This window comes from Phymastichus coffea, unplaced genomic scaffold (assembly GCF_024137745.1).
Source record: "Phymastichus coffea isolate CEN01 unplaced genomic scaffold, Cenicafe_Pcof_1.1 PCOF00009, whole genome shotgun sequence".
Lineage (NCBI taxonomy): Eukaryota > Metazoa > Arthropoda > Insecta > Hymenoptera > Eulophidae > Phymastichus > Phymastichus coffea.
The window spans coordinates 2,754,478-2,765,598 of NW_026706820.1; the positions used below are offsets into that span (position 1 = coordinate 2,754,478).

Consider the following 11,121-nt stretch of genomic DNA (forward strand, 5'->3'; position numbering starts at 1 on the left):
TCGGCCCTGCCGCACGCCGGTAGCGGCAGGGTGCTGGGTGCGCGCTTATTCCAAACATCCCGCCCGCCTCGTTCCGGGAACGACTTCATTTGATGGGGCTGCTGCTGTCGACGAGCTGGAAGTGTCTTGGATAGGTAGCCGAGCGACCTTGACGATGGGTCGAGTATACTCGCCAGTGGCGATTTTAACGGTGACCGCTCTCACGAGGCCATCTGATCCAGGCATGGTGGCCGTCACGCGGCCAAGAGGCCATCGGCCGTCCGGTCGAAGCAGAGTGGGATCGACGAGGATGACAAAATCTCCGACTTCGAGGTTAGGCTGAGGAGATTTCCACTTTGGCCTCTGGAGGAGTATGTTCAGGTACTCCCGACTCCAGCGGGCCTAGAAGTGGCTCCTCATGGCCTGGACGAGCTCCCAATGACTAGCTCTATCTAGGGGTTGGCCGGTACTGCTAGTCTGAGGATAAGAGGTGGCTGAAGTCCCGATTAGGAAGTGACTAGGAGTGAGGGCCTCGATGTCATCGAGGTCACCAGCAGATGGAACGAGCGGGCGGCTATTCAGAGTAGCTTCGATGGAAACTAGAAGAGTGGTGAGCTCCTCGTAAGTGAGGCGGCGAGGAGAGGCCACCCGCATCAAGTGTCTCTTCATCGACTTGACGCCGGCCTCCCACAGGCCCCCGAAGTGCGATGCCGAGGGCGGAATGAATTTCCACGAAGTTCCGTCCTTGGCGAGTTCGCCCTCGACGACGCCCCAGTCGATTTCGGCTTCTCGGAGCAGACGTCTCAGCTCCAATGCAGCTCCTCGAAAGTTGGTGCCATTGTCGCTCCAAACTTCAGATGGTCTCCCACGCCTCCCGACAAACCAAGTAAAGGCTCCTAGAAAACTGGCTGTGGTGAGGTCGCTGACGAGCTCCAGGTGCACTGCCTTTGTGCAGAGGCACACAAATAGCGCAACGTAACCTTTCAACGTGGCAGCGCCTTTCCCTTTGTTGCGGCACATGGAGAGCGGCCCGGCGTAGTCAACCCCGCACTTGGAGAATGGTCGAGCGGGGGTAACTCTGACCGGTGGTAGAGCGGCCATTTGTTGGGAGGCAGGGCGTGCAGTCAGTCGAGCACACAGTGTGCAGTGGTGTATGAACCTCTTGATGCGGACCCGGGCCCCGGTGATCCAAGCTCGTTGAAGGGCGCGAGAGTAGGTCGCTCGGAAGCCCTCGTGGAGGCAGCGCTCGTGGGCCCAGCGGATAACGAGCTGAGCGAAGGCGGACTTCCCGTGGAGTAGTATTGGGTGTCTCTCGTCGAAAGGCAGAGGCGACCGAGCGAGCCGTCCCCCGACTCGAACTGCCCCGTCGCCACCCATGAAAGGCTCCAGCGACTTGAGTTGGTGGCATCCTTGCAGAGAGCCGTCTTTACTGAGACGAGCTAACTCTTCGGCGAAATGTCTACACGCTGCGAGATCTTGGCGCAGACGACGAAGGCATGCCGGAGCTCATTGGCGGTAACCGGTGCGAGAAGGCCTTCCTGGCATCTCAGGATGCGAATGGCCCGGGCCGTGTCTCTCAGGAGAGCGCCCAGCGACGAGAACCTTTCAATGTAGTCCGTTTCGGTAGTGATCTTCGTACAAGCTGCGATGAGGCATGGCGACGTGGTCGCGAGAGGAACTGTTTCTTCCTCCTTGGGCCACTCGCTCGTCGGACGAGGGAGCCAGGCGGGACCTTTCCACCAGAGAGGGTGGTGAGCCAGCTGGGTGGCGTCTGTCCCGCGGGTGGCGACGTCAGCGGGATTGCAATCGGTTGGCACGTGATGGAAGGCAACTCCCTCGGCGAGTTCCTGAATGTGTGCCACGTAGTTGTCAATGAGGTCATGACCGACTGGGCTGTCCGAGCGAAGCCAGTGAAGAGCCACCTGGGAGTCGCTCCACAGATGGCAGCTCGTCAGTGGAACGGAGAGGGCGGCTACGACGTTCCTTAAGAGCTGCGCCACGATGAGCGTGGCTCTCAGCTCCAGGCGTGGGATCTTGATCGAAGCCAGCTTGGACTTGGCGCCGATGATGGTCGTGAATCCCCGTCCGCCGTCCTCGGCCGCTCGAGAGTAGACCACGGCGGCTAAGGCTCGGCGACTTGCATCTGAGAATACGTGGAGCTGGAGCTCCTGGCCGGGGAAGTGGCTAATCCAGCGGCTGATGGCAAGTCCCGTCGTTTCGTGAATGCTCGTCCGGAATGTGAGCCACTTGTCGGTCCAAACCTTGGGCAGATCCTCGTCCCAATCTAGCTTGGCTCACCGCATGTCCTGAATGAGGAGCTTGGCCACGAGAGTAAGCGGTGTGAGCCAGCCGATGGGGTCAAAGATCCCGGCAAGTTCTGCTAGCGCTGTCCTTTTGGTGAGCCGGGGAGATGTCTCGGGTTTGCCGGGGCCGAATTTGAAATTGTCCTTTCTTTAAAAGGTTTTATTTCTAAAAAGATGTTGCAAAGATTGTCGGAAGCTAATTTAAGTTACAATGATTTACGTGATGAATTTATTATAAGTGAAGATGTTTGTGCCGTTTGCGCGTCTACCGAGTTTGAGAATGTCTTCGAACACCTTTGCTTAAAATATGAAAATTTGTCAGCTGCACAGGTCATGTCGAAGGTATGCTCAGCTCGTGCTCACCAGAGGAGAAAGCGATACTTAAAGGAATTGTTCAGCAGGCCTTCAACACATGAACGGGGAAAAAAATGTCTTGCAAGTGTTGCGCGTCTGTTGGAAATCCTACGGACTCACCGCTCGTTAAATCATAAAAAAAAGGATCTGATGACCCGAGAGAGAGAGAGAGAGAGAGAGAGGCGCGTGGGCGATGCGTAGGTTCAGCAAAACTACAGTCTCCTGACTCATTGATTGGGCTTTATTGAATTGCTAGAAAAGTAGGGAAAAAGGAAGGAGAGACAATTTTGCTTTCCACGTTGCTGAAGGGCATGAGACGCAGCAGTTCCTTCCGAACGTATATCGAGATAGATCTTCTTTCAATAAGTGACGCCTTGTGTTGCTATCCGTGCGATCAATCTTGTTGGTATTTGTGCTTGCGAAACTATTGCGTGCGTGTGTGTGCAGACATGTACCTTTGTTGTTCGCTCGAGACCATCGGCGATGCCTTATCAGGGGCTAAGGACAGGACTCCTGTTGCCTTAGCAGAGGAACTTCCTCTGGAGCATCTTCACCCTTGCGGCAGTTTGCCCGTTGGATCCAATACCAGTAGAAACGTTAGCGAGGGCTCTACCCGTATGAGCTACGTTTAAGCTAGCAGTGAAGACGTTTCTCTACATCGATTTTTTGTTGTATAGGCATCAAGCTGGTAAGCTAGCGAGCGAATATTCATTGAGTGGCCATTCAATTTATTACCGCGACATTCTAACTATGTAAGCGGGTTTATACGATTACTTCACACTGTTTATCATTTCTACTCTAATCTAAATAATCTTCGTGATATTTGTTATATTTATTTTAAGTAATATTATTTTTTTATTGTAAGTTTTATTTCGTATTTGTTTTATTTAAATGGCTTTTTCCTCACCTACGACTGGGGTTTTTTATGCCAGCTGAATCTTAGAGTAATTTATATTAATAAATTAAAGTGCATATTGATTGTTTTAAATTCTGACCTTTTACTCCTTCTCATCACAAATTCAATTTCGAGTTGAGACTTATAGTATTGAGGACATTTACATTCTGCCTAATAATCTAACTAAAACTAAACAGAAGACAAAGCGAAAAATATTTAGAGAGATAGAAAAAGGGAGTAGTGACGTTAATTAAACAAAAGTATTTTGTAAGATTTATTTATTTATTTATTTAAGTCCAGAGTAAATATACATTAATAATAATTAATAATATATAGTACAATTACATTACATATACATGTAATCCAGCAGAGGAATTTCTTCCTGTACGCTGGTCTGGCATGTTTAATAAACTAACTAAGATATTTTAGATCATTTAAAATCGATTGCTAAAGTATAAAATTTATGGTATCAATTAATATAAAATTATAATCAAACAAAATGTGATAAATAAATTTTAAAAACTACATGCAATTCTACTTTAAAAAATATGTGTTGATATTAAACTTGTTTATGTACAATGTGCTTTACATATGCGGTTTAGATTGTAATAATTAATGAAAATAAAGGCCTATTTTATATGAAATATGCAGCATATATTTTACTTCTAAAATATATTTATTTTATTTTAAGGCATTGCAAGATAACCATTTCAATAGCAATATTAACTGAAATGCAACTTTCAGGACTTTCGTAAATATAATTAGTAAAAGTATTGTTATTACTTCAATTAATGTATTTTATTAATTTATTCTAGAGAACTCATGTATTCATATTTTAAATATTGTCACGTTTCTGACTATGACCGCCATGTCAGTCTCTCCGCGGAGTACAACGTTGTCAAGTTGTGATGATGCGTCATCACGCGAAAAATATATACTACCGGCACTATGCGACAGAACAGCCACGACCTCATGCACCCGCCTACGCATGTTCGGATCTCGCGAACTATGGCCCCCAGAAGTCTCCATGACCGATGCGCACGACCCTTACGCCCGCGTACAACCCCTCACGCACTCACGACCCGATCCGACACTCCCCCGGGAAGCTGGAAGCCCTTAAAGTTTCCAGCCGCGATCAGCTGATCGCAAGCCCCCGTTAACTGAGGTAGACTTAGCTAGACTAAGGTAGGGGCAACCGAGCGCGTGAGAGTAAGCGAGATCGCCGATACGAGACCGATCGGACGCGAGTGAGGGGAATCGGCAAGGCCTTCCGAGCAATAGATAGAAAAAGGATAGACAAGCGACGCTAACTGACCAGCCAATCGTTATCGGCTTCGGGGTAGCTAGGCTAATAGGACGAAACCGACGCTATCTCTGTAACCAGTAGGCAAATTAGGCGCCAAGACCCGACCAATAAACAAATTGCGCGGGCGAAAAATATCGGTATAGACGGCGCTGAGACCCGGCTTAGCAACAAACCAGCCAATAAACAAGTGACTAAGGGGAGGTAAGCTAGGAGAAGCGGCGCGTCGCCGAAAAACGGCGCGCCAGTACCCGCTGAACTCCGGTGCCGACCAGTGCGCCGTTGAACCCTGGAGCCGGCAAAAAGGAAATTTCCGCGCGAGTGCCCAAGTATTGTTGAGCAGTAGTGAGCAGTAGTGAGCAGTAGTGAGCAGTAGTGAGCATTAGTGAGCAGTAGTGAGCATTAGTGAGGAATAGTGAGCATCCGCCGCAGCATCAGCATTAGCAGCATCAGAATTAGCAGCATCAGCATCAGCAGCAACATCAATAGCAGCATCAGTATCAATAGCAGCATCAGCATCAGCATTAGCAGCAGATTTGGCCGTAGTAACGACAGCAGCAACAACGGCGACGAGACCGATGACGATCGTAGCGGTCGCTACAGTGGCCTTAGCGGCGGTGGCCGCGACCGCAATCACCCTTAGAAATTACCGGAGTAAGTACGCTCTCCTTTCTCACTTATCGCGTGATTGCCGAACGTCCGCATTACGGGAGTGTCGCACGACCCTCGCGCGTTCGATGATGCAATATTCGTGCCTACTTTTATTGCCGACCTTTCGAGCATCTTTTTTTGTCGAGCTGTCGCAGTGTTCGTTGTCCGGAAGACGAAGTTGCCGCGTGATTGCGGAACGTCCGCGGTACGGAAGTGTTGTACGACCTTCGCGCGCTCTAAACTTCGCAATCATATACGTTCCGTTGTTGACCTTCCGAACAATTGTCTTGCCACACCGTTGCATCGTCTATTGTCTGGAAAGCGAGATCGCCACGCGACTGCCGAACGTCCGCGGTACGGTAGTGTCGTACGACCTTCGCTCGCTTTACGCTTCGCGATCATATACGTTTTGCCGTCGATTTTCCGGACATCCCCCTTGTTGCACCGTCGCATTGTCCCGTGTCCGAAAGACGAATCGTCGCGTGATTGCCGAACGTCCGCGGCGCGGAATGTCGCATGACCTTCGCGCGCCTGTCTTCGTTATTATGCGTTTTCGCCACCGACCTTCCGAGCATTGTCTTGGGCGTCGTTATACCGTCTGAGATCCGAGGAACGAGTTTTCTAAGTGCGCACGCCTATAAATCCCTTCTCCGAAGCCGGTTGAAAATATTACGCGAGTCGCACCCGACCTTCGTTCGGCCGGCAATGTTTCGGGCACACATCGTTTATCTTTGCTTCGTTACACGATCATCGCTATGAGGCGCTAACAACATCGCGAGCAGTGAATAACCTTCGCGCGACCGACCGAATTCCTATGCGTATTTACCTCGAGTGAACTAGAATTTTCGCCGCGACTAGACGACCCGACATCGCGTAACTGTGTTCGAAATCCGAGACTATTCACCCGAGCTATTGTCCGCCTAAATCAATTTCGCGTCGTAGTACGCCACTCGCGCCCCCGTTAATTTAGATCAGGCTGACCATCGCGAAGGGTTGACTACTGGGCTGACCTGGGACTGTTGGCCTAATAAATCTGAATCTATTTAAATTTGTTTCATTATTGACTGCGCCCACTTGATTGCCCCATCCCCCGTAGCTTTCGCGATCGGTTTCGTGGTTAGTTAGCGCGCGCGCGAGTAATTTAATCGCCATCCAGTTTGATAGCCGCTGTCGCGGAGACCACGCTACCAGTTGCCGAAGGACCGGAGGAAGCCCCATTCCAGATTGCTAGTCTGTCAGCCGAGGCGCCCCTGCGACGCCTCCTTTGATATACCCGCTTCTGAGCCATGAGTCATCGTGCCCCGAATCACACCTGACTAGCCGAACGAGCCGCAGCCGTGGGTGGCCCGTAAAAACCACCCGTTGCCCCCTTCTCCCTTTCGCTCGATGTGTTTCCCTGTGTCGAACCCGAACGATCTCAGTCTAGGATTTCGCGCTCCCACTTTCGTCTCCCACAGGTGATAGCCCGAGCGCGAGACCAACGACTACCAGAGGAAACCACCCGACCATCACAGCGACCAAACCAGTCGAGCCGAACCAGCTAACGTTGCAGCGCTACCTGCTCTCCTAACGCGAGAGCCCGGTAGCTGGCGCCCAACAAACAAAATAAAACTGCACACGTTGTTCGGCTCCCTGCGTCGCTGGCGACAGTGCGAGACCGGAAGGATAATTGTTATTTATTTTTCCCCTCCCTCTCCCCCGTCGCAAAGTCTTCCGCTAATGTATTAATTCTGACGGATTTAACATTAATAATTAACCAAAAAGCATTATAACGCAATTAGTAACTTTACAGGATTGTTCTAAAAACGTTTTTCTATCGATCTACTAAAAAATTGTTGTCTACTAGAAAATTTTAGTTATTATCGATGTTTACAGTGCTGTCTCATTAGACGCCATGTTAAACAAAGTATATTTCTTAATTAATTTTTCATTATTTAGTATTATAACAGGTATTATAAAAATATGTAAAATTTCATTATAATTTTATCTGTCATAACCTAAAGTTTCATTGTATGTTTATTAGAAGTCAATTTTACGAGGCAATGACTTTAAAACTCCTCATAGAAGAATCAAGCAGTGATAAGAATACGATGATATTCGTTTCAACTCCATTTTCATGGAGTCGAGACGAATCTACATCGTTTGTACGTCCGCAGTTAGCTGTTCTATTTCTCGTTCCATTTTGGGTGATGTTTACATTTTCAAAAAAGATTCCGCGGAAACATTTTTATTGAAAAGCTGTAAATGCTGTATGAATAGATAATTTTGTAAATTAATTAATTATATTGGTATACTATACTAACATAATTAATATTATGCTCAATGATATGCAGATCAGAATTTTCAATTATAATACACTAGAGCGGAATCACTCTTTTCAAACTCAGTGATTATATTAGATGTATCATAGTTCATCTAACTCAACTATTCATTTTAACTAATAGTGGTATGTATTTATAAATGATTGATAGTAAAAATTAAATAGTAACAATTAATTCTGCTATATTAATAGCAGAATTATATAAGCAGCTTTGATCGTTCAAATATCATATATCTTGAATGATTTAATAATGTTTAAAATTAATTACATATGACATGCTCATAAAACTTTGGAATTGGGAAAATTCTTGGCTGTACCAAGTTTTTTGAGACGACACTCACGACGTCATGCAAAATGTATTCAATCGCAAAGATAACAATACATTTGCGACTACATCTTGTGATGAGAGCCACGGCTCGCGCCGTGGCTCCGTCAACGCCTGTCCCTCCCCGGCGACAGTGAGAGCGAGAGAAAGTAAAAAGAATGTGATTTAAGCACCAGCGAGGTTGGCGCACCGTCGATTACCCGCTACTTAAGGGTTTTCGGTGGGAGGAGCGCGGTGCCCGGAGGTAGACCGCGACAACGAGGCGGTGTAAGGCGTTTTTTTGTTCGCGTCGTCTAATTGCTTGGTGTCTTCCGTGGCGTTTGTGAAGCGCGTGAGCGAGCCTATTTACTACATCGCGAGTGCAGCGGAGTGTGGGTGTCTGCCACGAGGCCTGTAATCTCGAGAGAGGATTTGGGAAGATCCCGGGACGAGCTATCAGCATCTGCACGACCCGGGGACATCGAGAGCAGTTTTCCTCCAGGTCGGTCGAGTTTTCTCCTTCTCGCAAAGTCGCGTCACCGGCAACCCGCGAAGGATAGGGGGGCTCAACGGTTACTTTGCTCGAGAGCTTATGGAGAAAATAGAGTAAGATACCTCATAACCGTCGTGTCAGCCGGGTTCCATGCGATCTTCCGCAGAAACTCGCGGCTGCGGTGGTGCGAATTCGCGATTGTTGTCACACCGAAATAAGCAATGATGAGAGTTGTTAAATTATGAAGACAGAATATATGTATTGAATGAAATTTGTGAGTGATAATTGTGTTGACCATTCCTGCCTGTTCCTTCCTGTGCCCGTCGAAATGTTGCCTTTCGCGTCCCCCGCGAAGCAGCTTGGCCTTCCGGGTCCCGATTTATAAAAGAATTAGTCGTGTTATCTGGCAACGGGAGAAATCGCATGACATGGCATCCCTTGTAGGGATTCGGGGGTCGACAGCCCAACAGGAATAGGCAAAAAAATGGTTTGACGTGGTAAATTGTCATTAGTGCGAATTAATTCTTTTATTCTTGGTGACTGTCGATGAGGTAAATTCGTGTAATAAAAGAAATTGTTTGGTTGGAATATGTTGGAAGGTTTCAACCGACAAGGACAAGGTCAAGGTGACTTAGTATAGGTTTACGCGTTTACAGGAGAGAAAGAACTGGGTGAGTGCGCACGTTATTATTGCGTGACGACCATCGTATCAGTGTGCGTGCAGTGAAAGCTCGCGAGGATCCGTTGTTTGCTTACGGTCAAGCGCTCGCTAGGGTCGCGCATCTGTTTACAGGCGCGCAGAGAAGGGAACTTTCCTCGACGGTCTCGTGGCCGGTGTCGTGCGCTGTTGCCGGTGCGGCCCGCCCGCCGAAGTGAAATTTGAACCAGCGGGAGAGCTGTGAAAATATAGCCGAGAGAGGCGTGGGCTCAATTGTTGACGGTGGTGAGTGAGATTAAGGTCGGGCGAACTGATCCGGCTGCTCCTGAAGGGACAGTTGAGCATATTGAGTGTGTGTGCAAAGTGTTTTTTGTAGTGAGTATTTTTGTGTGTTATAAATATAATTATGGACAATAATTTTTATATATGTGACTGTATTAAGTCGAGCGTTCGATCCGCTGACTCGTGAAGCTTCTCGAGCTTCAGCTTGAGGAAGAGAATCCCTCCCGTGGTAATGCGCAGGAGAGAAGAGTTTTTTTTATTATTGTTGTAAGTAGTGCTGCGTGGGGAGCCCCTCCTTGATTCACGATGCCGCTCACATGCAAAGACGGCGTGAAGATGCGTCGTATTCTGAGAGACGCGCGCGGTAAGGTGTTGAAGAAAAAAATCGACAAAACCGAGCCCGTCGAGTTGATAAACCTCATGACTATGAGGCGGTTCAATACGCGCGATACAATTGACGAGTTGCGCGATCGCGAGTTGCGATTTATGGTGGCATGTGAGAGGCCTGACCTTGACCCTCCGTTGCAACACGATGACTTCGCGTCGGGAAAGGTCCCCGATTTTTCGTACAAAAGCTTCGGCAAAGAAGCTGAAGCTAGCGCACTAGGAGAAGCGACGGTCGCGACGCTGTCGCTAAGGCGCGAGCAGTGGGAGAGTAGGTTGGAGGCATTTGTAAGCGTTCTTCCGCCGCAACGCAGGGAGCAACTAGGCGAGAGGGATGCAAGCACTCCGGCGCATGAATCCTTTTATAGGGCTGATAATCCGCCGGAGGTGTCCGCTCCTATGGAGAAAAAAGCAAACGCGAGGGAGTATGAGCCCGTGAAACAGGAGGGATTGGGAGAAGAACACGGTATGGGAAATGCTGGCAGCTTTTCCACGATGGGTATATCGGCGCGAGGTTCGGCAATAGATATCCGATAGCAAGAATACGGTATATCGGGTCGACCAAGAAGCCATGAAGCGATCGGCAGCGCGGGCGCCTCAATCTCCGAGAGCAGAGAGGGCGATGGGCCGCATAGCGTTGAACGTCCGTCTACCCGCGTGAAGGGCTGTCCGGCGAACGCAGCGACCAAGGGATCGTTGGTTAGTGATACTGCCCGTGATCCGAGTGACGGTGGCGTGTTATGGACCGCATTCGACCATGATGGAGCATCGCTCCATGGAAGTACGCCAAAAATACACGAAAGTGGGAGCCGTGCATCGTGCCGTGTCGTGGGAGAGGCGCGTGCGCGATTTGCTCGCCGACGGTGACTTTGCGAGCCGTGTGAGTGCAACTTGCAGCGGTGTTGAGCGCGGCGAGGAGGAGCTGGCTGGACCGGAGAGTCACGATGACGGGCGATTTTCCTCCGAGTCGGAAGTTTATGAGGAGTGCGGCTCGGATCGACGACCAGCAGGGAGGCGAGCCTTGCCGAGGAGGTCTGGGACGCCCGCGATTAGGCGCATCAACGGCGGATCTCTCGATGCGGTGAACGCGATGCGGGCGTGGCTAGTGAGATTCACGAAGGAGGGCGGCCTTTATCCGGAGAAATACTTGGTCGAGTTGCGAAAGTGCCAGAGCTTCACGGGTTAACCTACGAGG

At 49.3% G+C, this 11,121-nt stretch overlaps 1 protein-coding gene across 1 annotated transcript; it reads right to left on the bottom strand.

The window, feature by feature from the left end:
• Positions 1 to 381: 381 nt before the first annotated feature.
• LOC131671257 (uncharacterized) lies at positions 382 to 1,080 on the bottom strand. Its single transcript, XM_058947548.1, has one exon. The coding sequence runs from the start codon at positions 1,078 to 1,080 to the stop codon at positions 382 to 384; it is 699 nt and encodes a 232-aa protein (XP_058803531.1).
• Between the last annotated feature and the right edge of the window lie 10,041 nt (positions 1,081 to 11,121).